Source organism: Gavia stellata, chromosome 31 (genome assembly GCF_030936135.1).
Source record: "Gavia stellata isolate bGavSte3 chromosome 31, bGavSte3.hap2, whole genome shotgun sequence".
Lineage (NCBI taxonomy): Eukaryota > Metazoa > Chordata > Aves > Gaviiformes > Gaviidae > Gavia > Gavia stellata.
Window position 1 is genome coordinate 171,524 of NC_082624.1, and position 27,625 is coordinate 199,148.

General features: G+C 61.4%; 2 protein-coding genes across 2 annotated transcripts; both read right to left on the reverse strand.

Annotated features, from left to right (window-relative positions):
* Positions 1 to 17,701: 17,701 nt before the first annotated feature.
* Positions 17,702 to 20,116, reverse strand: PPIA (peptidylprolyl isomerase A). Its single transcript, XM_059831470.1, has 5 exons — positions 20,011 to 20,116; positions 18,701 to 18,731; positions 18,505 to 18,593; positions 18,156 to 18,328; positions 17,702 to 18,015 (listed from the first exon to the last, which is right to left on the reverse strand). Exons 1-5 carry the CDS (start codon positions 20,077 to 20,079, stop codon positions 17,880 to 17,882), a joined length of 498 nt encoding a protein of 165 aa, XP_059687453.1. The 5' UTR covers positions 20,080 to 20,116; the 3' UTR covers positions 17,702 to 17,879.
* Positions 20,117 to 21,332: 1,216 nt separating this feature from the next.
* Positions 21,333 to 27,165, reverse strand: ZMIZ2 (zinc finger MIZ-type containing 2). The gene is given in 20 exon segments (XM_059831440.1): positions 21,333 to 21,564; positions 21,683 to 21,901; positions 22,013 to 22,096; positions 22,098 to 22,189; positions 22,265 to 22,509; positions 22,624 to 22,692; positions 22,805 to 22,872; positions 22,965 to 23,122; positions 23,344 to 23,449; positions 23,537 to 23,747; positions 24,375 to 24,519; positions 25,289 to 25,375; positions 25,378 to 25,459; positions 25,536 to 25,601; positions 25,698 to 25,871; positions 25,956 to 26,210; positions 26,291 to 26,483; positions 26,574 to 26,776; positions 26,878 to 26,992; positions 27,098 to 27,165. Coding segments are annotated over 20 exon segments (2,730 nt in total). The 5' UTR covers positions 27,148 to 27,165; the 3' UTR covers positions 21,333 to 21,456.
* Positions 27,166 to 27,625: the final 460 nt, after the last annotated feature.

Consider the following 27,625-nt stretch of genomic DNA (forward strand, 5'->3'; position numbering starts at 1 on the left):
TGAGGCACGGTGTGAGGCCCAGGCATGACAGCCCACCAAAGGATGGCGGGAGGCCCACGGAGGTGCATCCACCTCAAGGAGAATCCTCGCTGGCAGTGGGTCCACCTGCCACAGGGATCACCTGGCAGGACCCCGGCCGTCCAGGCTCCTTTGCGTGAGGTGGCGCCAACAGCGTCGCAGGAGCGCCCGGCAGGATCCCTACCGGCGGCTCGCCCTCCGCACCTTCACGCCTGGGCAATAAACAACAACACAAGAATAAAAATGCTTTCGTCCTCTCTTATTTGGCACTTTGGTGACTGCGTCTGCACTGCCGTGTCCCCTCCTGGTCTCTGTCTTGGCGTAGGAGGCTCGTTCTGGAAGCCTTCCGTTTCCATGCCCACCTTGGAGCTTTGGCGGTGCCTTACATTCCGGGGTCTTCTGGGCCGTAGCAGCAAGAGTTGGAGAATAGTTTTTTAAATGGAGTACAAGTAGCATAAGAAAAGCCACTGAACCCTAGGAATTGCTTGCTTCCAAAGACATTAACCCATTAGGAGATCTGAATCGTCGTTTTTAAGAAGAAAGTGGGTTGCATCGGAAATGCCATGTCAAAACACGGTATTTTCCTGCTGGGCCTGTAAGTACCAAATTTAGACAAAAATTTAAGTCATCCTTTAAAGGATCTGAAATGATCGCTTTACACTTTACAGCACTTAGCTGACAGTATGCATTTGTACCTTTTACCTGTGCTTTTCAAAATTTCCTACCATTCCCAAAGAGAGGAGTTGCAGACACATTCCAATGAGCTTAACAGGTGGGTTTCATCCTTTTGATATACTCCAAGACTCTGTCTTGACGACTAACATTGAGTAAGCCTAGGTCAGGCTTAGTGACCAGACCTCAGTTAGGCCAACCTAAATGTAACACCTGTGCTCAAAAGAGATGTAGACCTTCATGTCTCTACGCTAATGAACAGGCAGCGTGAGGAATAAAGAGGAGCTAGAAGCTTCGTCCCAGTCCCGGAGCTACGACACCGTCATTGCCATAAGACAAACCTGGTGGCATGACTCCTGGGACTGGGGTGCTGTGATGGACGGTTCTAGGCTCTGCAGGAGGGATATAGGCAGGGCAGGCGAGGCACGGGGGTTGGCGCTGGATGTAAGGGAGGGGTTGGCTTGTGTGGCACCTGCCGCTGGCGACGACATGCCTCTGGCTAAGGATGAAGGGGAAAGCAAATAAAGCGGATGTTGTTGCGGGAGTCTACTAGCGACCTCCCAGCCAGGACGACGACACCAATGAATTATTCTGTAAGGAATTTAATTCCTTACAGATATCTCTAGATCAGCTGCCTTTGCCTGGCCTTACGGGGGACTCGAACTTCCCAGGCGTTAACAGGGAATATCATGCAGCGGACACAAACAGGTCCAGGAAACTCCTGAAGCACGGTGAAGGGAACTTCTTGGTGCAGGTACTAAGGGAGCTGACTAGGAAAGGTGCCCTCCTCGATTTGTTGTTTGCAGACAGAGAGGGGCTCGTGGGCAAAGTGGTGATTGGCGGCTGTCTTGCTCACGGTGACTGAAAGAGCTGGCCGATGGTATTGCGGGACCTCTCTCCCTTATTTTTCGACGGTCTCGGGAGTCTGGAGAGGTCCCAGGCGACCGCAAGCTGGCAAATGTTGTCCCAGTGCTCAAGAAGGCTAAGAAGGAAGACCCTGGTAATTACAGGCCTGCCAGTCTCGCTTCACTGCCAGGTAAAATTTCGGAGAAGGTCATTCTGGGAGTTATGGAGAAACACTTGAGAGACAACGCAGCCATTGGTCATAGCCAGCAGGCGTTCACGAGGGGAAAGTCCTGCTGAACTAACTTAATTTCCTTTTACGACAAGGTCACCCATCCCGTTGACCAAGGGAAGCCAGTAGATGTGAGTTTTCTGAAGCTTGGCAAAGCTTCTGCTACCGTCTCTCACAGTACCCTTCTGGACAAAATGTCCAGCATACAGCTAGTCAAGCCCATAATAGGTTAGGTGAACAACTGGCTGACGGACTGGGCTCAAAGAGTTATAGGAAAGGGGGTTACATCAGGCTGGCCGGCAGTGAACAGTGTGGTTCCCCAGGGCTCAGTTTCAGGCCAGAACTCTTTAATGTTTTTATAAAGGATCTGGAGGCAGGAGTTGAATGGACAGGCCCTCTCCTCCCCTCTCCCTCAGGCCTCCGTGCAGAGGAGGTGGCACCTCTCCACACTGCCGGGGCAGGGCCGGGGGATGGGAAAGAAGGGCTCACACACCACTTGGCAACCAACAGCTCCCTCACGGAGTGCTGGCAGACCTTGCGCAGGCTGGCTGGGCCTCCCTTTCCTGCCGGTGGGATGTGGCAGGCTTTGACCCTCGCAGCCACTGTCGAGCGCACGGGGCTGTGCCACTTGCAGGGCGCAGGGTCGGTGGGGGGGGTCACTGAGGACCCCTGACCCTCCTGCAACATGGCTGCCACCGTCTTGTCGAGGGGACCGCAGGCACGGGATGAGGAGGGGGCTGGAGCCCAGGGCTTATGAGGGGAGGTGGAGGGTGGTCCCCGTGCCAGGGGGCAGCCTTTCTCTCGGGCAAGCAACATGGAAGGTGGGAGCGAGCCCCAGGAAAGGGGCCCTCAGCCCCCGCGGCCCTCCCCCTTCTCCCACATTTGGGCATCTTTCAGGCCACAGGCCCCCCACGCCCAATCCCGCCATATTTGGTCACGTGCATCGGCCACAGTCACAATCGCCGTCACAGTGGCCTCCTGCTGTCACCAGCCACCTCACTGCCTTGTCTTCCGGCCCTATAAAAACAGGGGCCCCTGCAGCTGGCCCACAGAGCTTCCAGGCCCTCGCATGCCAAGCATGCCTGGAAGGAAGAGGAGCCGGAGCAGCGAGGCGGATGACTGCCCACCTGTGCGTCGGACGCCACAGAGCCCCGTACCGCAACCGCGGAGGAGGAGGGCGCCTCGCAGGAGGTGGAAGCAGAGCCAGCGGACGAGGAGGAACAAAACCACCCGTCGTGCCGTGAGCGCCATCGACCTCGCTTCTCTGGTCGACGGCATGCAGCACCTGGCTGTAGGCCCACCAGGGAACAGCGGGGAGCCCAGGCCTGTCCATCTGCCAGGGAGCAGCCAGAGCAGCGAGGCAGGGGGCTGCCCACCTTTGCGTGCGACAGCACGGAGACAGTTCCCGCGACCGCCAAAGAGGAAGGCACCTCCCGGGAGCCTGAAGGACAATCAGTGGAAGAAGGGGAGGAGGAACATCCCCCCTCATGCCAAGAGAGCAAGGGCTCGCGCTCATGCCAAAGCCTTGCGGCGCGCAGCTGTGGCGGCCACACAGGCGAACAGCACGGGGGCCTGGCGTGTCTATCTGCTGAGGCACGGTGTGAGGCCCAGGCATGACAGCCCACCAAAGGATGGCGGGAGGCCCACGGAGGTGCATCCACCTCAAGGAGAATCCTCGCTGGCAGTGGGTCCACCTGCCACAGGGATCACCTGGCAGGACCCCGGCCGTCCAGGCTCCTTTGCGTGAGGTGGCGCCAACAGCGTCGCAGGAGCGCCCGGCAGGATCCCTACCGGCGGCTCGCCCTCCGCACCTTCACGACTGGGCAATAAACAACAACACAAGAATAAAAATGCTTTCGTCCTCTCTTATTTGGCACTTTGGTGACTGCGTCTGCACTGCCGTGTCCCCTCCTGGTCTCTGTCTTGGCGTAGGAGGCTCGTTCTGGAAGCCTTCCGTTTCCATGCCCACCTTGGAGCTTTGGCGGTGCCTTACATTCCGGGGTCTTCTGGGCCGTAGCAGCAAGAGTTGGAGAATAGTTTTTTAAATGGAGTACAAGTAGCATAAGAAAAGCCACTGAACCCTAGGAATTGCTTGCTTCCAAAGACATTAACCCGTTAGGAGATCTGAATCGTCGTTTTTAAGAAAAAGTGGGTTGCATCGGAAATGCCATGTCAAAACACGGTATTTTCCTGCTGGGCCTGTACGTACCAAATTTAGACAAAAATTTAAGTCATCCTTTAAAGGATCTGAAATGATCGCTTTACACTTTACAGCACTTAGCTGACAGTATGCTTTTGTACCTTTTACCTGTGCTTTTCAAAATTTCCTACCATTCCCAAAGAGAGGAGTTGCAGACACATTCCAATGAGCTTAACAGGTGGGTTTCATCCTTTTGATATACTCCAAGACTCTGTCTTGACGACTAATATTGACTAAGCCTAGGTCAGGCTTAGTGACCAGACCTCAGTTAGGCCAACCTAAATGTAACACCTGTGCTCAAAAGAGATGTAGACCTTCATGTCTCTACGCTAATGAACAGGCAGCGTGAGGAATAAAGAAGAGGAGCTAGAAGCTTCGTCCCAGTCCCGGAGCTACGACACCATCATTGCCATAAGACAAACCTGGTGGCATGACTCCTGGGACTGGGGTGCTGTGATGGACGGTTCTAGGCTCTGCAGGAGGGATAGGCAGGGCAGGCGAGGCACGGGGGGTGGCGATGGATGTAAGGCAGGGGTTGGCTTGTGTGGCACCTGCCGCTGGCGACGACATGCCTCTGGCTAAGGATGAAGGGGAAAGCAAATAAAGCGGATGTTGTTGCGGGAGTCTACTAGCGACCTCCCAGCCAGGACGACGACACCAATGAATTATTCTGTAAGGAATTTAATTCCTTACAGATATCTCTAGATCAGCTGCCTTTGCCTGGCCTTACGGGGGACTGGAACTTCCCAGGCGTTAACTGGGAATACCATGCAGTGATGCAGGAGCAAAGTACATCATCCTCAGCTCCGTTTTACAAGTGGGGAAAGTGAGAGACAGCAGATGGATGTGACCTGACCAAGAGAAGTAGGGGACTCAGGAACTGAGCCCATGTTTCTCATCTTCTAACTAACGTCTCACCTTGAAGGACAAATGTTCATCCTTCATGAGTGAAAGGTAATCCATGTCTCCAGAAATGGGTGAGGAGAGTTTCTGCTCTCAGGAGGGAAGGTCTCTTTGTAGCTTTACAAAGCCACTGTCATCCCCAGAACCGACATAGCTACACTGCCCTTGTAACGTAAGTTCATGCTGGCTTTAACAGGGACCTTTAGTTGCTTCCACTACCCTTGCACATTCACACGTAATGCCTGCATTACACATCCAGTGCAGTGTAAAACCACTGAGCTAACACTGGTACCAGAAGCTGTTTGGTTTCTCAAAGAAGAGTAAATGAGCTTCCGGAGAGCTCCCCATTTTAGCACTCTGCAAACATCTTCTGTTATTTCTTGTTTAATTAAGCCTTTTAGCAATAAAGATTGTGAAGGATTTGGAATGGAAAGCAATCAGACTCCTGAGATACCAAGCTACTAGGTTCCTTAATTTCCATGATATATGCACAAGACTACTTGACACAGCAGAAATATGGGCAGGGCCTCGTCTGTAAGAGAGAAATTATTAACCTCTAAGAAAGGGCACACATTTCTGTTAATAGAGTCATAAAAATAATTGACCTTGCAGTGATTCATTTGGTATTTTGGAATGGCTGTTCACTGAGTAACAAAAGTGTTTTGGCACCAGGCATCACTATAAGACACCAGTGAATCCTCCCAATGTTTTGTGTGGTACTGGGATTGGGGGTGAGTGACAGCCGTGGTGCTCTGTGGCACACAGAACTGGTGGCTGTTTTTTACAAATACCTGTGCAGACAGGATGGTTTAGCCATAAAAACAACATGTCTGAGAGGCAGAAGAGAAACCGTTTCGGGACTATGAGGCTCCTGGTCTCTAAGCTTTAAGCTTGAGAAATTTTATGGTTAGGTTGTTCATAATGTTGCAGAGAGGATCACCAAGAAACTCCACACGGCTCGTATCTAACAACGTTTCCCATAATAACCTTAAAAACTTCCAACGTATTTGACTGGCCTACCTACCTGATGGCCCAAAACCTAGACTGTTTTTGGTCCCCAGCTGAGCTCGTTTAGTGCTAACTTACGTAGCTCTGCTTCAAATGGCAAACATCCACCAGCCCATCTGAGTTGCAAACAGCAAGAGCCATCTGGATCAGCGTGCCAGGAAGCGTGCTGCACACAGGGCACCTGCTGCTCTCTAGGTCACGGCCACAAGCCACCAGCATCGAGAGCTACCTTCGGTCCTTTTCCCAAAAAGCAGAAAACCCTGTGACACTGCAGTGTCACAGCCATTGCAAACTCCTGACACGAGCCTTACCCCTGTGGTTAGGCAGCAGCTGCCCATGCATGGGGATCTGCCATCTGGTTTTCAGCGGTGTGGGGAATCACTGGAGAAACAAGAACACATCTCTTTGAAGTAGACATAAGGGGATTGTTGCCCTCTCCAGAAGAACGATAGATGCAGCTTTCCCTGGGCAGCTGGAAGCACATCAGTCCCCAGTGGGGCTCTCAGTACTGAAGTGCTCTGGAATAGCACAACATGGCTAGCCACATCGGCACAACAAGCCTCCTCCAAAGAGGTCCAAGCAGGACTGGTCAAAAACAGGGGCAAGATACCCTCCAGATTATCACCGTTCAAAGCTAATCCTCAGGGGAAGTGCCTTACCCTTCTCCAAAGAGACCTACAGCTGCACCCAGGACAGCTGCATGCTGTAGTGGCACAGCTTCTCAGGAGCCCCTGGGCAAACACATGCAGCAGAATGACAAACAGCTCCACCAGACGTGCCCACTGTCCACGTCTCGTCTACCCCTGCAGTGCCCTGGCCAAGGGAGCAGATGAAAAAGGGAGACAGATTTATTCCAGAGAGACTAGTGGGCTTGGCAGCATCCCTGCAGAGTTTCCTGTGGATCCAGGCTGGGAAGACAGACTCGGGATACAAAATCTCTGACAGTTTTTGTGCCTCTGAGAGCCTGCCAGGGCCTGTCAGACATCACAGATCATCTCCCTCCTCTTACATGGACTGAGGAGATGCTGCACAGCAGAAGCTGACACCTCTTCAGATCCCCTGACAGCCATATGTGACCCCTCAGCCCTGCACTCCCTCCAAGCTCTGCTCTTGCACCAACACACCACACCGTGTACCTGAACCTCAACACGTCCCTGCAAATCCCCCTGCCACAGCTCCAAAGATGAAGCAGCCCCAAGGGAATTTGGACCTCACACACCAGCTGAATGTGCAACAACCTCCTGAAGTCAGGAAAACGCTTTGGACGAGAGCTCCACACGCCTGCCAGGACAGCTGACCCGTGAACTCCAGAGGGAGCTGGGCCATGGACTTCCCCATTAGGAGCCCCTGACCCCCTCTCACAGGCACAGATGTGGTGGAGCAAAAGACAGTGTCCACTCCAGCAAGAGGAGTGAGGAAGGTGGTGCTGAGCAGCCTGCAGTGAGCAGCCCCACTGTCACACAGGGCAGCTCATGGACTTGCCCATCCACCACCCTGTCTGGGACCCAGCACGGGGGCACAACTACTCAGGACCCCAAGGACAGGGATGGTGGTGGGTTCACCCACCAAGGGTTGTCCTCCACACAGCAGTGCTGGGCAGAGGCCCGGCAGAGGAGGCTGCAGTGTGACCCTGGCTGTGGCCGGCAGCTGGGATGATGACTGTGTGGCAGTACGGTGACACCAGGGTCAGAATGATATCACCTGACATGACCTGATGGCACTGTTTTGGGGCAGCAGCGCACCCTGTGAAGACAACAGGGGATCGAGGGACACTGAGCGTCCGCGACAAGATGTCTGGGGCACCAGGGCTGGGATCTTGGGACACAGAAGGAGGGCAGCACTCCGCAACTGCATCCTCATCAGGTTGGAGACCTCTGCCTGCCCATCTTCTGCCCTCCTGCCTGCCCACACTGCCCTGCATTGGTATTGAGACCCCTCACAGCAACATCTCAGGGGCCACAAGGTGCCTTTGCCTGCACCCCCTCTCTCTAGCACTGCCTTACGTCCCGTCAGTCTTCTCCCTGCACAAATCCCGCTTGTGGCCCATTACTTCTTCCCCCATCCCCATGTCCAGACCCCTTCTAGAGCTCCTGCCACCCCTATGACAGGTCCATCCCCTCCCTGAACCCCTCCTCTCAGCCCCAGCCCCTCATCTCACCTCTCCTCCCCACTCCATCTCCCGTCTGCTCTCCGCAGTGACGTGAGGGGCTCCCAACGTCAGCAAGAAGCAGCCAGATGTGATGGCCTTGTCCAAGGGGCTAGTGGGCACAATGCCAGAGAAGAGAGGCTTTGGTGCTGACCCACTTGCTCCCTGAAGAGGGAGCCTGCCGGAGGGTAGGACCATGTGGCCAAGGGTGCCAGAAGGTGGATGAGCCAAAGAGCATCAGTCCACTACCAAATACATCTCTTGGCTGCCCATCCCCTCTTGGTGTTATAGAAGAAATTCGATTAACTGCATTCTTCTCTCTGAATGGTTGCCCCTTGGAGAAGTCTCGGGCTGCTACCCAGAAATTCAGCTGTCTCCAGAAAAAGACAAAACAGTCTAAGAAATGCCTGAGAAGAGCGCTGGAGAGCTACTGGGCATTGACCTTCCTCCAAAATATACAAAATGCCTTGTGTGTCTATTTTGGAAGAGTTTGGGGTGTTACCAGCAAAAATTCAGCTGTCTCCAGGGCAGGCCAAAGCACTCCAGGAGCTGCCTGGAAAAACTCCCAGGAACCTACCGGGCCTGGACCTGACTCCAACATACACAAAATTGCTCAGGTAGGTCCCTGGGAGAAGCCTGGGACTGCTATACAGGTCTTCAGCTGTCTCCAGAGGAAGACGAAACACTCTTGAAAATGCCTAGGAGAAATCCAGTGGAGCTACTGGACATGGACTTGCAACCATCATGCACAAAATTCCTTAGGTTGCTGTATTTTGAAGAGTTTGGGGCTCCTACCTGTGAAATCCAGCTGACTCCAGAGGAGGCAAACATACTCATGGAGATGCCTGTGAGAATTCCGGGGAGCTACCAGGTATGGACGTTCCCCCAACATGCGCAATCATCTTCACATAGCTACTTGCAGAAGAGCCTGGGGCTGCTACCTGGGAATTCACCTGTCTCCAGTAGAAACCAGAAATGTCCAGAAGTATTTGTTTTTTTCTGGAGACAGGTGAATTACCAGGTGGCAGTCCCAGACTCTTCTAAGGTAACTACTCAAAGAGCATTGTGTATGTTGAAGGCAGGTCCATAGAAACATAGAATCATAGAATCACAGAATCATAGAATCACAGAATGGTTTGGGTTGGAAGGGACTTTAAAGGTCATCTAGTCCAACCCGCCTGCCACGAGCAGGGACATTTTCAACTAGGTCACGTTGCTCACAGCCCCGTCCAATATGACCTTGAATGTTTCCAGGGATGAGGCATCTACAACCTCTCTGGGAAACCTGTTTCAGTGTTTCACCACCCACATCGTAAAAAATTTCTTCCTTATATCTAGTCTAAATCTACCGTCCTTTAGTTTAAAACCATTACCCCTTGTCCTATCGCTACAGGCCCTACTAAAAAGTCTGTCCCCCTCTCTCCTGCTTCTCAGCCTTTCCTTCCTCTGCCTCCATCTCTGTCCTCCAGCCCACTGCTGTTATTTTTCCTCTTGGTCTGACATCCCCCTGGACCGGAGATGTAGAGAGTTTTGCCAACAGTCCGGTAAGGATTCTGTTTTCTGCTGGAATGGGTTTCCAGATGGATTTAACAAACGATTGCCTTTCTGCTTGCTGTGGCTATCTGCAGAAGGGCCCTCCTGTTCGTTTGGATTTACCAACATAAGGGCTTTGGAGGAGAACTGGCTAAAACAGCTTGCTTTCTATGGAGATCAGTAGCATTTGTGTAGAAAAGCAAAGGTTCACACGGCATAAGAACCCTGTGTAAAAGCACATTCGGGGTGCCACAATTGGGCTGGGACACGGCACGCGCATGAAAAACTATTTGCCCATGTAATTCTATACTTTGCGTCCTCGCCTCTCGCCTCCATTGGCATGGGCTGGTTGCAAATTTTTCATGACACTGGCTCAGGGCTCTCCTGTGGGAGGGGGGTTTTGCCAGATGAGGTCCAGGCAGCACTGGACGAGGCCGCAGAGGGGGCCGAGCAAGCTGGGCAGCTGGTGCAGTGCCAGCTCTGGGATCTCAGCGTGCAAGCCCCAGCCAGCGATGACCGCCCGCTGGCCAGGTGCGAGCTGAGTTTTCCACGCTCAGCCAGTCCCTGCCTGGCCCCCCCGGAGCAGCCCCAGCTCCTTCCCTGGGCCACATCCAGCTCACCATCAGTGATGCTGGTGCTGGGGCAGTGATGGTGATGCTGGAACCAGGGTGGTGATGCCGGTCCTGGGGCAGTGATGGAGGCCTCCATCCTCCTGGCATTGATGCTAATCAAGGTGGTTTTTCCCATGGGCACCCACCACCCGGAGCGATGCTCCATCTACCCATCCTCTCGGTGGCCATCCTCAACCCAGCTCAGCCACCCGCGGGGTGGGCAGGGCCTGCGTTAACCCCCCCGCCCCCCCCCCCACCACGCAAATGACCACAGGCAGAGAGAGGCCTGCAAAGGGAAAACCCAAGTCTTTTGATGAATTAAGCAAGAAACAGAGATCTGGGAGAGGGCAGGGGTGGGTGAGGTGCAGGTCTCTGCCTCCGGATCTCCTCTGGGCGTGGGTGCTACGGGGGACGGTGCTGGAGCGGTGGGTTATGGCCAGCCGTACTCGCTGGCTATCTCCATGTTGATGTCCTTCTGCACAGAAAACTGCAGCTGGCCCAGTGACTTCTGCAGGGCCGCCCGCTCCCGCTCCTCCTGGGCCAGCTTCTTCATGCGCTCTCGCTCGAGCTGCTGCTTGGGTGTGGTGGGCACTGACTCCTCCTGCTCCTCCACGGGGTGGGCACAGCCTTGAGGCCCTCCCCAGGGTGGGTCAGCAGGAGAGCACAGCAGCCATGACGGCATGCGCAGCTGCTGCAGCAGCCCCTCCCATGGGGTTTTACCCCCCGTGGGTGACAGGCACAGCCAGCTCGGCTGCTTGGGTTTGGCGACAACCCTGGTGTGCACCTTGCCGCTCGATGCCACTGCCAATGCAGTCTTCTTGCCATCAGCCAGGGGCTTGGAGGCAGCCCAGCCCCACATTGGGTCTCGGGGCTGCCGGGAGGGGACTGGAGACCCTGGGGGGCACGCTGGGGATGGCTTGGGGCTCCGGGTCAGGCGGTTAGCACGCTGGCCCCACCACCTTCACTCTTTGCCCCAGCAGGTGGAAACTCTGGATGGAGTTGAGCAAGAGCACGCTCAGGTTAGTGCGGGGCAGCCTCAGCACCCACAGTGTTTTGGCCTGGACTTTTTTGTGCAGCAGCCTGTCCTGGGGTCGCATGCTGCGGGGATGCATGCTCTGCGCCTTCTCGATCAGCAGCGGGCGGGTTGGGCGGGCAGGCGGCAGGTGCGGGGCACTTTGCTGCCCAGCGTCCCCATGGCTTCTGGGTTGCTAAAGCACCAAGCTGGGCCCTTTGGTGGCCTCAGTTGCCCTGCGCTTGCTGCCACCCTTTTGTTGCCCACTGCTGCCTGCCTGCTGCCCGCTGCCGCCCGCCGCTGCACCATCCCTGTCCTGCTTCCCTTCCCACAGGGTTTTTGAGTGTTTTGCCACTCAGCATACCACCATCTTCTTCTTCTTGGGTGGCATGTTGTCCTGTGGGGAGGTCTCTTGTGTCCTGGGGGTGCCTGCTGGTGTGAAGCGCTTGGCCTGCTTGCCGCCCACCTCGCCCGATCTGGGCACCACTTGGCAGGAGCGGACACCCGGCGGCAGCGGCAAGTGGGTCAAAACCACCCGGGGCTGACTCCGCAGCACCTCCTCCCCCAGGTGGGCCATGCGGGGCGATTGACACTGGGGGGGAGCTGGGGTGCCTGGCCAGGGCACTTAGCAGCAGGATCTGCAGGGGGCTCAGCAGGGGAGTGTCATCTGAAGTCTCCGTAGGACTCTCCTGAGAAGGCCCCCTGGGACTCCCTGGCAGCCAGGTGGGGAGGACTGCCGCCACCCTGCCCTGCTGGCAGTGACCAGTGGCGGCATGGCTGGGGCGGTGGAGCTCACACCAGGCACCTCCGAAGCCATCAGCAGCCGGAGAGGGAACCTGTCTGCTGGGGGAAGCGAAGAGGGGTGATGGGGTGAGATATTGGCGGGCAGAGCTGGCTGTGGGTTTACCTGGAGGGCAGAAGGAGCGGGAGCCAGCTGCTGTACCTGCCATGGCAGTTGGTCAGGGTAGACTTTGTTTGGGGCAAACAGTGTTCTGGGGGGGTCCATCCTCATGGCAATCATTCTGCCAGCATCTGCTTCAGCCAGCCTTGTGATGGTTTTATTTTTCATAGCACAACAACTTCCCATCTCAATGATTTCCCATCCTGCTGATGATTTCCTGTCCTCAGTGCTGATTTCCCCTCCCCACAATGGTTTCCCTTCCCAACGATGACTTCCCATCCCCACAACAGTTTCCCTTCCCAATGATGATTTCCCATCCCCACAATGGTTTCCCTTCCCAACGATGATTTCCCTTCCCAACGATGATTTCCCATCCCAACAATGGTTTCCCTTCCCAACGATGACTTCCCATCCCCACAACAGTTTCCCTTCCCAATGATGATTTCCCATCCCCACAATGGTTTCCCTTCCCAACGATGATTTCCCTTCCCAATGATGATTTCCCATCCCAACAATGGTTTCCCTTCCCAACGATGATTTCCCATCCCAACAATGGTTTCCCTTCCCAACGATGATTTCCCATCCCAACAATGGTTTCCCTTCCCAACGATAATTTTTCAGCCCCGTGATGGTTTCCTATCCCAACCATTTCCCATCCCCACAATTTCCCATCCCAAGCACAATTTTTGCTGGGAGGTGAATTTCCTGTTCAAGGGGAAGGGATGGGGCCGGCACTGGTGACCCTGCAATGCCAACATATGTGTGCTGCCCCATCCTGCCCCGGTGGTGGTGTTGGGGGGGGGGGTCGGGGCGCTTTTGGGTTGGTTTTGTCCTCCCCCTCTCTGCCCCTGGGGGGCAGCTGCTGCTCCCAACTGTGGTGGAACCAGAGCCAATACCGGTACCGTGCAGCCACGATGGGGAGCTGTCACAAAAATTTGGCAACTGGCCTGTGCCGACCGAGGAGGGATGCAAAGTATGGCATTACAAGAGGAAATCTTGCATTGGTGTGCGTGAGCTGTCCCATTCAACCTGGGGCAACCCGAATGTGGTTCTTATACCTTTCAAGCGTTCAGGTCCAAAGCAATTTGACCAATCACTATTTAATACACACACATGCTGCTGTTTTGCAAAGCAACTCTAATTCTGTGGCGTCATCATCCACCTGCTTTTTTCTTGTTCTAGACGTCCCTGGAGTCGGTCTTGCTGCAGTTCCTTATTTCTGATGGCAGATAAGGGGAGCGTTTCCCAGAGGTGTCGGAGGGGCTGGGATCTGGGTAGTCCTTTCTTCTTCAGGGTGGGGACTGTCCTTCTCCACCTTGCAATGAGCTGGGGTCCTTCAGTCACGCTGACTGAACCATGACTGCGCAGTATACAATGATGTCAACTAGATGTATTTCTATCTGTGTCTCTGTCTGTCTTAAGGAACTTGATCCAATTTCATCCTCTCAAGGCAAATTGGTGCAATAGTTGGGGAATAAGATTTTCATAAGAGAGCCCCTGGGGTGTGTCTTTGTGGGTGTCCCCAGGTGGTGCTTGTGGGGGTTGCTCGTAGTGGGGTGGGGGATGCGGGTACTGGGGGCGATGGCAGCAGCGTGGGGTGGGGATGCTGTTCCTGAGGACGCCGGTCCCAGCCTGAGGTGGGGTGGCCAGGGTGGGCGAGGGTCCCTGGGCCAGGGAGGGTTCAGTGCTGTTTGTTCACCTCCATTTGTGCTGAAGGCCTTTGCTATAGCCTTGGCCAAACGAGAATGAGTTTCTGGGTGTGTTTGTCACGCTGCAGGGCTTTGCCCCTGTCTCAAGTCGTCGGTCAGTCGTGGAAACCCTCAGCTGAACAGTCCTAAAGCAGTGAGGACCTGAGCACATTCTGGTTTGGCTCAGCGTACCTTGTATGTCAGTCTGCGTCTGCCTTTGCTCATTGCCTGCGTCCTTCTCTTTGAAGGGATGATCTTTGGGAGGTTCTGCAGCACGGACCTCCTCTCTCCATTGACCCATTGCAGCACAACTGCATTTATTGCCTGCTGTTCAACATTCTTTCCTGTCAGAGCTGCGATCAGAACCTTCATCTGGAGGAGAACCGTTCGCCTCGTGACCTCATGAAGAAAATCCAAGACCAAAATGAAGAACTGGGCCTGACAGTGGGCCTGACATCCAGTACTCGCTACTACGGGCCAGAGGTCAGTCTTGGTCTTGCTGTCGGGGAAGCGAAGCTCTGTGATGCCCACGTGCCCCTTGCTGGGGAGCGCCGGTGGGGCTGTGCCGGAGGTCTGTCCTGGGCACAGGGAAGCGTTGTGGGGCAGTGGGCAGGCGTCCTTCCCCGCGCGGTCTGCCAGTGCAAGGGGTAGGCTGGCAGTTAGCGAGAGCTGCGTGGGCTCCCGCACGTCCTGGCTCAGCTGGGCTCTGGGGGTGTCCCCGATGGCTGCTCAGACCCTAAAGGAGGCCGAGGGAGAGACGTCGGAGGGACCCGGAGCCCTGCAGTGCTTGGGCACAAGTTTGATGGGATCTCCTGGGGCGCAGGGCCCCGGGGCCCACAGCTGGCAGAGCCCCGGCCTGCAGCTTGAGCGCCATGATGCAGGAGATGTGGAAGGGACCGGTCTCCTCTGGGCCCGCAGAGCTGTGGAGGGAGAAGGAGAAAACCCCGTGGGGTCGAGGAGGAGCCGCCATCTCCCCTGCCCGTGTGCTTCAACGGCTTCCCCCGCGCTGAGGCCCTGCGACACCGACAAGCTTCCCGCTCCTGCCTGGGTGCAGCACGGAATCCCTTCCCCCGGGCCGCCTCGGTGCCTCACGGAAAGGCCCCCCCCGGGCCTCCGCCCCTCGGCAGAGGAGGGTTGCCGGCGGGGGCCAAGGCCAACCCCTGCGTTTGCTCCACCGCCTCCCCTTCAGCAGAGCCCAGCTCCGAAAGGGACCCCCCCCCCGCCACCTCGGCCTCCCAGGCACAAGGTGCCAGTGCCGCAAGCTGGTGCTGGCCCCCACCTTCCCTTGGCAGCCCCGTCGCGGGCCCAGCGACGCTGAGGCTCTGCGCTCGCTTCGCCCTCGCTGGAGCCTCGTGACCCGTAGCAGCGGATGAGGAGAAGGCTGAGCTACACAACAGCTTTGTTGCCTCGGTCTCCGGTGGCAGTCTCTCTTCCCCCACCTCTCGAGCGGGTGCACCGCAAGGCAGGGACTGGGGGAGCAAAGTCCCTCCCGCTGGAAGAGATCGGCTTTGAGACCACCTGAGGAACATAAACATCCGTAAGTCTCTGGGGCCTAACGAGGTGCGCCGCGGGGCCCTGAGGGAATGGGCTGATGTAGTTGCCAAGCTGCTCTCCGCGACGTTTGAAAAGCGGTGGCAGCCAGGTGAAGTCCTCAGCGACTGGAAAAAGGGAAAGGTTGCCCCTGTTTTTTTAAAAAGGACCATGGGAACTACCGGCCTGTCAGCCTCGCCTCCACGCCGGGGAAGATCGTGGACCACGTCCTCCTTGAAGCTACACTAAGGCACGGGAAGGTGAGTCGAGACGGCCAGCGTGGCTTCACCAAGGGCAAGTCTCGGTGGACGACTACGATGGAGTAACTACCTCAGTGGACAAGGGAAGAGCTACGGATGTCATCTACCTGGAAGAGCTACTGATGTCATCTACCTGGATCTCTGTAAGAGCTACTGATGTCGTCTACCTGGACCTCTGTAAGGCCTTTGACACGGTCCCCTACAACATCCTTCTCTCTGCATTGGAGAGAGATGGGTTTGATGGGTGGACTGTTCAGTGGATGAGGAATTGGTTGGATGGTCGCATCCAGAGGGTAGTGGTCAACAGCTCAATGTCCGGATGGAGATCAGTGACGAGTGGTGTCCCTCAGGGGTCCATACTGGGACCAGTACTGTTTTATATCTTCATCAACAACACGGACAGTAGGATCGAGTGCACACTCAGCAAGTTTGCAGATGACACCAAGCTGAGTGGTGTGGTTGATGCCACCCAGAGGGACCTGGACAAGCTCAGAAAGTGGGCCCACGTGAACCTCATGAGGTTCAACAAGGCCAAGTGCAAGGTCCTGCACCTGGGTCGGGGCAACCCCCAGTATCAGTACAGGCTGGGGGATGAAGATCAGCCCTGCCAAGAAGGACTTGGGGGTGATGTGGATGAAAAGCTGGACATGAGCCGGCACTGTGCGCTTGCAGCCCAGAAAGCCAACTGTATCCTGGGCTGCATCCAAAGTGGCGTGGCCAGCAGGTCGAGGGAAGGGATTCTGCCCCTCTACGCCATTCCCCCGCAACCCCGGCTGGAGCACTGCATCCAGCTCTGGGCTCCCCAGCGCAAGAAAGACACGGACCTGTTTTAGAGCAGGCGCAGAGGAGGCCGCAAAAACGATCCCAGGGCTGGCACAGCTCTCCTGGGCAGAAAGGCTGAGAGAGCTGAGGGTGTTCAGCCTGGAGAAGGCTCCAGGGAGACCTTCCTGTCGCCTTTCAATGCTTAAAGGGGGCTTCTAAGAATGATGGCGACAGACTTTTTAGTAGGGCCTGTAGCGATAGGACCAGGGGATGGTTTTAAACTAAAGGAGGGGAGATTGAAACTAGATATGAGGAAGAATGTTTTTACGATGAGGGTGGTGAAACATTCGAGGTCATATTGGACAGGGCTGTGAGCAACGTGATCTACTTGAAGATGTCTCTGCTCGTGGCAGGGGGGTGGACTGGATGACCTTCAAGGGTCCCTTCCAACCCCAACTATCCTGTGATTCCATGAAGAGCCCAGGTACGAATCGCGCACCCACCACCTCAGGCCCCCACAGGGAAGATACCAGCACCGAAAGCTGCTGCAGACCCCCCCTTCCCTTGCAGCCCTTTCACAGCCCCACCAACGCCGGGGCTCTGCGCTCGCTCTGGCCCCTCACCCACGCCAGACCCCACCACGCAGTGCAAGGGGGGCATTGGGTGGCGCAGCTCTGGGCGCAGGCAAGGGTGTTCAGCTGCGGGTGCAAGCAGGGGGTTGTAGCTCTCAGCACAGGCAGAGGTGCAGGCAGGGGGTACAGGCAGCAGCACTGCTGCAGGCACTGTGGGTGCACCCCACAGGGGGCCAGGCCCTGCCTCCCTGGGCCCACGGGGTACTGGAGGCTACCTCCACCCAGGCACCCTCAGACTGGAAGCACTGGGATCACCCTAGAGCTGGGACCACCACCCACCCCACCCCGGACTATGCCGAAGCAGGAATCTTAACAAAACTGGGATCCCCCAAACTGTGTTGCTTAAACTGGGGGCACTGGGATCCTCCCAGACCTGGACTCTCCCTTACTGGGAGCAGGACAGCCCCAAATGGCACCTGTTGACACAGACCCACGAAGCCCCCTAAGGTGGGCGACACCACCCTTCCTCCCATGCCTGGCACAGGTGGGGAAGAGGAGTGTTGCAGACCCACAGCTGCAGGGGAGGGGGCAACAGCAGTGAGCGGAAAACAGGGGGTCCCTTCCCCATTTGCAGCACTGAGGGTACCAGGGATCAGCTTTGTGCCAGGACCAGCTACCTGCACCTGTTCACTCTGGACCCTACTGAGGACCTGGTGTAGCCACCCTGCAGGGGTCCTCATGCCCCACCCCCACCCCTTCCCCCCCAGCCCACCCCACACACCCCATTAATGGGGAAGAGAAGGGGGCCGCTGTGGTTTAACTCGTTTTATTTAGACTCATAAAGGTAACTGCGGTCCAGCTGGACCGTGCACATGGGGCTGAGACCCCGTAGAAACGCAGCAGTAAGTCAGGAGCGGGGTGGGACAGGGGGAGCTGCAGCGGGGCGCGGCACCAGGCTGCCAAAGGAATGGTCAGTTGTTAAGAGGCTTTATGAGAGCTGCCCGCAGTCGGTAATGGTGATCTTCTTGCTCGTTTTACCATCTTTGGAGCCGCAGCGCTCCATGGCCTCCACCACATTCATCCCCTCCTTGACGCGGCCAAAGACGACATGCTTGCCATCCAACCTGCAGGAGAAGCACCGGTCACCGCTGGCAGCTGCTGTCCCCACGCGGGGACCTCGGCACCAGGCCTGGAGCATCACCTCCCCACCGGGGCGGGTGCCAGGGACCCCTGAGCTTGCCCTCCCCTCACCCCCCCCACTCACCATTCGGTCTTGGCAGTGCAGATGAAGAACTGGGAGCCGTTCGTGTTGGGGCCGGCGTTGGCCATGGACAGGATGCCGGGGCCCGTGTGCTTCAGGATGAAGTTCTCATCAGGGAACTTCTCCCCATAAATGGATTTGCCGCCAGTGCCGTTGTGGCGCGTGAAGTCACCACCCTGCGAAGAAGCAGCATTTCAGGTCACAGGCGCAGGAGAAGACTCTTGAACCAGGCGCAGTGGCCCTGCAAAGCTGCCTTCCCACCCCAAATCTGCCAGAACCCAATTCTGAAACCCACGCAAGCGCCGATCTCCTCACCCGCCCACCTCCCTGCTGCGGCGGGAGCACCACGCACCTGGCACATGAAGCCAGGAATGATTCTGTGGAAGCAGGACCCCTTGTAGCCGAATCCCTTCTCGCCGGTGCTCAGGGCACGGAAGTTCTCTGCAAAGGAAGAGGAAAACCACCGTCAACGGCTCATTTTGCCCAGAGTTAGGGAGAGCACTGGGGTTTGGTGCAGCCACAGCGTGGCCCAGCGCTGCTTTACCAACCTGCTGTCTTGGGGACCTTGTCTGCAAATAGCTGCAAAGAAAGAAGAGGCTGTTAGTCAGGTTGGGGTGAAGACTGGCTGCGCCCGCCCCGCCCAGGGGCACCTCCAGCCCTTAAGGATCCCCCCCCCCCTCGCTGCTTGGAGCCCAGGGTCTTCCTCCGGGAGGTGGCTCCCGGCCGTGCCTGCAGAACACTCCCCACCTCACACTTTCATCTGGAGGCATCTGGAAACTCTGAACTAACAGACATGGCATCCAAACGAGCTTAAATATGCCGCATGTCTCATCGGCGGGGCAGATGCGCATTCGTTCCGCTGGCTGAGATTAAATTAAAAACCTATTTGACTCGAGTCTTCCCCAGGCGGAGCGCACACCACCTCCCAATTACTCCAGGAGGATTTTGGGCAGCCATCTGCATGGCGAGGCACTGCCAGGCGGGGAGCACGTTCCCCGCGGGCTCTGCGACAGCCGCAGCGATTCCTGGAGGGCAGTTCCCCGGCCATACCAGAGATGCTTCGCACCCCCGGCTGCCCGCTTGGCAGGGCGCTAAATGCTCTGCTTCCGCGGTGACAATCCCGCGGCGATCGGGTTGCCACCACCCTCGCTCCCCGCCGACCTTCGGAGACACGGGAGCACAACGGGCGCCCTAGAAGCATCTCCGGGGAGGGGCGGCGGCTCGCCCCGATGCCCCAGGCGGCTCTGGGGGGTGCCCCGCTCCGGGGCGGGGGGGGGGAACCGAGACAAAATGGCGGCGCGGGCAGCCGCGGCCCCGATCCCGCAGCAGGGGAAGCCGCCATCGCGCCCCCCCCCCCGCCGCCCCGGGGCGGAGCGGAGCCTCCCGGCGAGGCAGGAACGCGGGCCGGCGGCGAGGCCGACGGGGGTGGGCGCTAAGGGACCGGCAGGCGCGGAGGACCGGGGCTGCCAACCGGCTGAGCGGCGGGACACGCGTTGCGGCGGGGCGGGAGGTGGCGGGTGGCGCGGCGGAGGCCCCACGCGGGCGGCGGCACGCCCTGGGCTGGCACCGCGCCGCCGTCCACCGCTTCCCAGGCGAAGCGAACCGCATCCCCCGCCCCGCTCAAGCCGCCGCGGGGGGCCGGGGACCGCGCCGCGTCCTTTGTTCCCTCCCCGGGGCCCCGCCGCCGCCGCCGCCCCGGGCGCGGGAGCCGCGGCCACGTGGAGGCGGCGCGCGCGCCCCCCGCACCCCTCCCCCGGCTGCGCAGGCGCAGCGCCCCCCGCCCCTCCCCCCGCAACGGCCCCAGAGAGGAAATGGCGCCGCCGGTCGCCCCCCCCCCCCCCCCCCCGCCGCCCCCCACCTCGAAGGTGACGCGGCCCAGGGGTTCGCCGTTAGCGGCGATGTCAAAGAAGACGACGGGGTTGGCCATGGCGGGGCGGGAGCGGGGCGGCGGCGGCAGCGACGGCTCCGTGCGGCGGGCGCGGCGCAGCAGAAGGAGAGGCGCTCCCCGCCGCCGCTTATATAGGGTGAGGGGAAGGCCCGCCTCCCCCGCGGCGCCGGCCAACGGCCGCTGGTCTTGTGGCGGAGCGGCGGGGCGGGTGGCCAATCGGCGGCGCCGCGTTTGAAAGGGTAAAAAAAAAAAAAAAAAAAGCGGGGGCGGGGGGCGCGCGGGCCCGGCGGCTGGGCAGGGCGCGCATGCGCGGTGCCGGCGGGGTGGCGGGAGGCGGGGGGGGGGGAGGAGGCGGGGGGGGGGGAGGAGGCGGGGGGGGGGGAGGAGGCGGGGGGGGGGGAGGAGGCGGGGGGGGGGGACACACACCGGGTCGCCGCGCTGAGCGCGAGAGGCGCGGGGCGGACATGAGGGGGTGGGGGGGGGGCTGCAGGGGGCCGGTGTGGGGCGGGCGGGGACCGGCGAGCCGCGGCCCTACGGGTCGGGGCGTGCGGGGCCGGGAGCTGCGGCCTCTGTGCGGGGCGCTCTGCCGCAGGCCGTGAGGCGGCCGGGCCCACCACCCCCCCCCCGCCGCCGCCATGCCGCAGCCGGGCCCCGCTCCCGCCTTGGAGAAGCCCCGGAGCCCCCCCGCCCCACACCTCCCCGCCCCACACCTCCCCGCCGTTAATGATTGACGGTGGCGGGCACGGTTCACCGCCCGGCCGGGCCGCAGCCCCCGGGGAAGGGGGGGGGGGGGGGGGGTAGAACCCGTCCAACCACCCACAGGGGACCCGCTGGCTGAGGGGGGGGGGGGCGTGGGGCCAGCCCCACAGCACGGTGACAAAGGACCGAGGGGGACACGCAGGGGGGGGCCGCACCCTGCCCAGCGACACGCGTGAGCCCCGCCGAAACAAAATCCTTTAATAGGCAGCGATAAGGAGACAGCACAGGGAGCTCGACGGCGGGGGGGGGGGGGGGCGGTGTGGGGCAGTTGGGGGGCTGTGGGGTAGTTGGGGGGGCTGAGCCCCATACCCTGCACCCCCCGGGGCGCGTGTGTATGTTACAAGGGGAAGCAGCGTATGCACATTTATACAGGGGGCACAGGCCGGCCCCGCAGCGACGCACTTGCCTTTAAATACGGGGTAGGGGGTCTGGGGGGGGGGCAGTAGTGTTTCTACACTATGTACAGCCTTGTGCTTTTGGGGGGGGGGGGGGGCGAGCCCGTCCGTCTGTCCGTCCCATCCCTCCAGGGGGAAGAAAGCCCCCTTGGTGTGGGGGGCTGTTCCCAGCTCTGCGGCGGGCAGGGGCACGCCGGTGCTGCCCCCCCTCCCCGGCCCCGTGGAGGGGGGTCCCGCGGTGGGGGTGTGCGGTGAGGATGGCTCAGTTGTTCTCAAAGAGGGAGAGGAGGTCGTCGTTGCTGCTGCTGGGGAGGTCGGGGGGGCCCAGGTAGGAGAGCAGCTCGTCGGGGTTCGTCAGCTCGGGCAGGAGCTGGGGACGACAGCGTGTGACCACTGGGTCCCCCCCCAGCTCCTCCCCACCCACCCCACGGCGGCCGGGGTCCCGAACCAGCAGCGGGACCCCCAGCCGCCCCCCCTGGGGTACTCACGTCGAGGGCAGGTTCTGACCCATCGCCCGTCCCGGCCATGCCGGGTGCCGGGGGGAAGGCAAGGTCGGCGGCGTGTGCTGGGCCAGGGGGTCCCAGCGGGGGCCGTGCCGGTGCGCTCCGGTGGTGCAGCGGCTGTACCGGCTGGCTGCCCGGGGGGGGGTTGTGCAGCCCCGGTTGCACCGGGGGGTGGGATGGCTCCATCCGCCCCGGCGGGGGCAGCTGGCGGGGAGACCGCGGCGGTGAGACCCTCCTGCCGCCGGGACCCCCCTGGTCCCCCCATGGGGAGAGGTGGGGGCCGGGGGGGAGGCCCCCACCCACAGCCCAGCTGACCTGTGCGGGGAGAGGGGGCGCGGGGGGCTTCTCGGGGGCCAGGAGGCCGCCGGGGATGTCGGACTGGTAGGAGATGGGGGGGGGGTCCCTGCGCGAAGTCGCTCAGTGTCGGCGTGCCAGGGGCGCCGGGTGGGGGGAATGGCTCTGGGAAGCCCCCAGGTCCCGGAAAGCTGGAACCTGCGGGAGGAAAGGAGGCAGTTGGATGGGGGGGGACACACAGACAGGACCCGTCCCCCACAGGTCCCCCCGTACCCGGGGTGCCGTAGTCGGCGGCAGCACCCGCCGGTGGTGGCGGCAGTGCCGGGAAGGGCACGGAGCCGGGCCCCAGGGCCGCGATCATCTCCATGATGTTGGGCAGCACCATGTGCGTGGGGCTGAGGGTCCGGCAGCGCTTCAGCGCCGGCCCCTCCGGCTCCTCCTTGACATGGACGTCGGGTTTGACCGGGACAGGTTTCCAGCTGCAGGTCGGGTCGATGGTGATCTCCTCATACTCCGAGCTGGGGGCGGCAGGATGGCGGGGGGGGGGGGCTCAGGTTGGGGTGGGTCGGCTGCACGGCCCCCCGGGGGTGGCACAGTGCCGGTCATGGACAGACAGAATGGAGACAACTTACTTCTGGATGTAGATCAGGATGCCCAGCATGTACTGGTCCACCTCCAGCCCCTCCAACAGGGCCGTCTTACTGCAGGCAGGGAGAGGCAGGGTGAAGGCAGCGAATGCCCCCCCCACCGCAGGGAACCCCCCCACCCTGAGGCAGGGAACCCGGGGTACGGTCCCGCTGGGTCCCCACTCACTTGCAGACAGGACACCGCCACGTCCCTCTCTCGCAGTTGAGCTGCAGGTAGGACTCCAGGTCGAAGCACTGCCGGGGAGAGCAACGGCTCAGTCAGTGGCAAGGGGGGACGTGGGGGGGGGACGACGCACACCCCAGCCCCCTGCCACCACCACCCCTACCTGTATGTGCCGGCAGTCGTGGCCCCTGGCCGGGAGCTGAATCCTCCGGAAGGTGATGGGGCACTTGAGGGACACCTTGATGGCCGTCTGCTCCACGCCATCCTCGCCGTTGGGCCCCGGGGTCCCCGGGATGGTCCCGCTGCTGAAGTTGCGCTTGACTTGGGGGGGAAAGGGGGACAGGGGAAGGGTTGAGGGGCACCGAGGGTCAGAACTGGAATTCCGGCATGGGGGGTGGCACCGTGGTGGCATCTGGGCGTGGTGCCCCATCAACCCCACCGTGCTGCAGCCCCCGGACCACGGTGTCCCCCCCACCGTGCTGCAGCCCCCCCCCCCATCCCCAAGGACCCAGTGGGCCGGGGGTGCCGGCCGCGGCACTCACTTTTGGTGATGCAGTGCTCGGCGGGGAGCAGGCGCTTCTTGATGAGACCCTGCAGCACCGAGCGCACCGAGGGCCGGTGCACCAGCTGCAGGACGAAGAGGTGGGACTGCGGAGAGACGGGGTGGGGGGGCTGAGCTGCAGCCCCAGCTGCCGCCCCCCCCCCCGCCCCTGGGACCCCCCGATGGTGACTCACACAGCAGCAGGCGGTGACAGTGATCTGGATGGTGTTCCTGCCGGGCTGGCAGACGTGCTTCAGGTAGAGCGGCTTGTGGGAGGTCTTGTTGTCACCGCGCTCGATGGTGAGCGGCGTGGCGTTGACGCTCACCTGCACGGAGGCCGGCCAGTTGGTGTTCATCTGCCGGTCCTCGTGGTGGTAGCACTTGAACTGCAGCTCCAGGTCGGGCCTGGTGGGGCGGGCAGGGGTGTGGGCAGGGGTGCAGGCAAGGGGTGCGCCCACACGCGAGCCACCGCGCCGAGTACGACCACGCCATACAGCGCCATGCTCTGCCAGGCCGTGCCACGTACCACTGCGCCACACAGCACTGTGACAAACCACGCCGGGTGCCACCACACCACACAGCACTGTGCTGTGCCAAGCCACACCATGTACCACTGCGCCGTGCAGCACCCTGCCACGCCAAGCTGTGCCACGTACTGTCACGCATACAGCACCGCGCTGTGCCGAGGCACGCTGGGCGGCACTGCACCATACAGCACCATGCCGTGCTGAATCACACCGTGTACTGCTGTGCCAAACCATGCCGCATAGCGTGACACAATACAGCACCACATGAAGCCACGCCATGCCACATACGGCCGCACAGCACCATGCGGCGACAAGCCGTGCTGCGTAGCGCTGCGCCACGCCGCACCACGCCAAGCAGCACCACGCTGCGCTGTGCCATGCGACGCCACGCCACACTGTATGACGCCGCCTGGCACGACGCTGAGCCGCTCTTCGCCACGCAGCGCCACGTGCGGTGCCGTACTGCGCCCTGCCTCGCCGCGCGGCCCCCGACCACCACCCCCACCTCATCATGAGGGTCTTGTAGACGGAGTCGCGCAGCTGGAAGACGTGGTTGCTGACGGCCAGGTTGTGCTGCAGGCGGAAGGGCTCCAGCACCACGCCGTCCCGCACCGGGAAGGTCAGCCGCAGCTCCTCCCCAGGGGCCGGCCCTGCTGGGGACACCATCAGCAGGGACCCCCCCCCCCGGCCCCACCCCAGCAAGCCCCACCCACTAGCTAAGACCCCACCCTGCAGGAAGCCCTGCCCCACAGAGGCCCCTCCCACTCCAGGGCACCCCACCCCTACACAGGAGGCTCCTCCCACTACACAGCACTGCCCTATGGAAGAAGCTCCTCCCACTCAAAGAGGCCCCACCCTCCCACTCCAGCACACCCCACCCCTATAGAAGCCCAGCCCACTCACAGAGGCCCCGCCCCTACACCAGAGGCCCCGCCACTCTGGGAGGGCACACCCCTACACACGAAGCCCTTCACACGCTAGACAGCCACACCCCACCCATGCAGGAAGCCCCACCCACTGAAAGCCCCACCCACTATCCAAGAGGCCCCTCCCACTCCAGGATACCCCACCCCATGCAAGAAACCCCTCCCTCTAGAAGGCCCCACCCTTACAGCAGAAGCCCCTCCCACCACTCAGAGTCCCACCCCCTTCACAGCTCCTCCCACTGCCTCAATCTGCCCTCTCATTGGGTGGTGCCTGTTAGGCCCCGCCCCAGCTCCCCACCCCCCCGCAAAACCCTGGCAGTGGCCACACCCCCGTGCTGACGCCCCTCCCTTTTCCTTAGAATGTGCCCCACGGCACCCTGCCCTTAAAGGGGCAATGGCCACCGGTGGCAGCAGTGGGCCCCACACCAGGCCCTGGGGCACAGCGCCATGCCCCTTCCCCGGCAGCGCTCCCATCCCCGGCGGGGGCACCTACCCGAGGGGGACGGGTGCAGGGAGGCGACGCTGGGCTTCATGTCCGGCAGGAAGGGCGATTTGACGTCCTGACCCGGGGACACGTAGGGGGAATGCCGCTGCCCGGCGTCATGGGGGGTGTGGGGTTCCCGGCCAGCGGTGAGCTGGGGTACCCCGGCAGCGACCGGCCCGGCTGCAGAGGCACCGCGCACCCTCAGCGCCCGGCCGGGCCAGCTTTACCCCTCACCCCACCCGGTGCCAGGACTCACCCCGTTGACGGCAGCCTGGCTGTAGGTGCCGAAGCCGGCGCTCTGCCCGTTGAACTGGTCAGCTGGCTGCGGGAGGAGGAAGGTCCCTGGGGGCTGGCACCAGGGGACAGGAGACACCTGCCCCCCCCCCCCGCCCCGTGCACACCGTCCCCCCTCTGGTACCTTGTAATAGGGTCCGGCGTTGCCTGAGGCGGAGAGGTACTGGCCCATACCCTGCTGCAGCCTGTGGCCGGGGTAGGAGGGGGACGGAGCGGAGGGCTGGGGGGCGCTGGAGGTGTACTGGGCACCGGCCGCAGCGTACTGCCCGCCCTGGAGGTACTGCTGCGCTGGGTATCCCTGCGGGGCCCGGGGGGGGGGGATCAGCGCCAGCAGCGGGGGACGGTCCCGGCACGCCGCAGCCCCGCCGGTGCGGACGCTCACCTCGTTGGAGTACGCCCGCTTGAGGCCCTGGCGGGGGAGCTGCTGGCTCGGGGGGGGGCCGGGGTAGGCGTGCTGGGGCATCCGCTGTCCGCCGTACAAGGGGCCGGCGCCGGGCGCCCGCGCAGGGCTCATGCTCACGGGCGAGACGCCGGAGGGAGCCATGACGCCCGCCATGCCAGCCGGGCTCATACCGGTGGGGCCGCGGGGTCCGGCGTGGGGCAGGAACTGGCTGCTGAAGGGCTGCCCCGCACCCATCTGCAGTGGGGACAGAGGGGGGTCAAGGCGGGGTGGGGGTGGCCACCGGCTCCCTGGCTCTGCCATGGCCGGGCTCTTACCGCGCCATACTGGCTCAGCTCCTGGCTCTGCTTCTCCTGCAGCGCCGCCACCGTCGCCGTAGCTGTGGCCGTGGCTGTGGCAGCGGCGGCGGCCACAGCAGCGGCAGCGGCTGCCTGGGTGAAATCAGCGGGGGGCCGGCCAGCATGCGAGGGGAGCCCCATCCCTCCGGGGCCACCGGGGCTGCCGGCATAGCTGGAGAACAGAGAGGCAGGGAAGGGGCATGCGGTGGCCCCACGGTGGGGCGCGTGCCAGGACGGGGCGAGGGCGCAAGGCCGGCCTTACCTGGCGGCGAAGCCCGGCCCGCCGGGGTAGGCGCTGCGGCCGTCGATGCCCGGCTGCACGTAGCCCTTCCCGGGCGCCCCCTCGGCGAAGGACTGCTGCGGCAGGAACGGTGGCGAGCTCATGCCCGAGCCGGTGCCGGCCATGCCGGGCAGCAGCGGGGTGCTGGAGCTGCTCCCCCCGGGGCCCATGGGGCTGCCGAAAACCTGGCGGGGTGCCGGGAGGTGGGGGCAGCGGGTCAGGCAGGGGGTGGCCGTGCCGGTTTGCGGGGGGGTCCCCGGGGTGGGGACGAGGATGCTGTGGGTACCTGGCTCTGGGAGGTGTTGCTGACACCCCAGACAGTGGTTACCACGGAGAGGGATCCCGCCGGCTGATTGGTGCTCGGTTGCCAAGGAACAGCCTCGTATGCAAATGAACCATCACTAGAAAGAAAAACAAATTAATTAAGAGGAAGGACAGGGGGGGACTGGGGGGGGGGGCAGTGGGTGCAGCCCCGGGGTGCCGGGGGGGGGGGTGCCGGGGCTCACCCGTGGGGTGTGGGCGGCAGGGAGGGTTTCATGGGGTTCATGGAGTTCATCGGCGGCGGGCGGGCGCAGGCTGGTCTTCGAGGCCGCGGCGGGCGCTGCGGGACGGCGTCACCGTCCCCGTCCCCGGGGGCTGCGGGAGGCAGAGGGAAGGGTGGCTGAGGGGGTGGCCACCCCCGGGAGGGACACCGGGGGGGGGGGGGGGGGGGGGGAGCAAAACCGGGGAGGCGGGAGGCCAGGAGCCCGCACGGCCCCCCCCGGCCTCCGGCACCGGGACTTGGCGTCCTGCCCGGGCCTGGCACGGGGAGATGGCCGGGACGCGCCCGCCCCCACCGCCCGGGCCCCGCCGTGGGCCGGGGGGGCCCCCCCTCAAAAACCCCCGCGGGTACCGGTCCCCCGGGGCCGCGCGTGCCGTGGGCTTTCCCCCGGGGGGGGGGGGGGGGCGGGGGAAACGGCAGGGACTTTCCGGGGCGAGACCCGGGGGAGGGGGAGGGGGGGGGGCGCCCTCGGTATCGCCCCTCGTCCACCGCC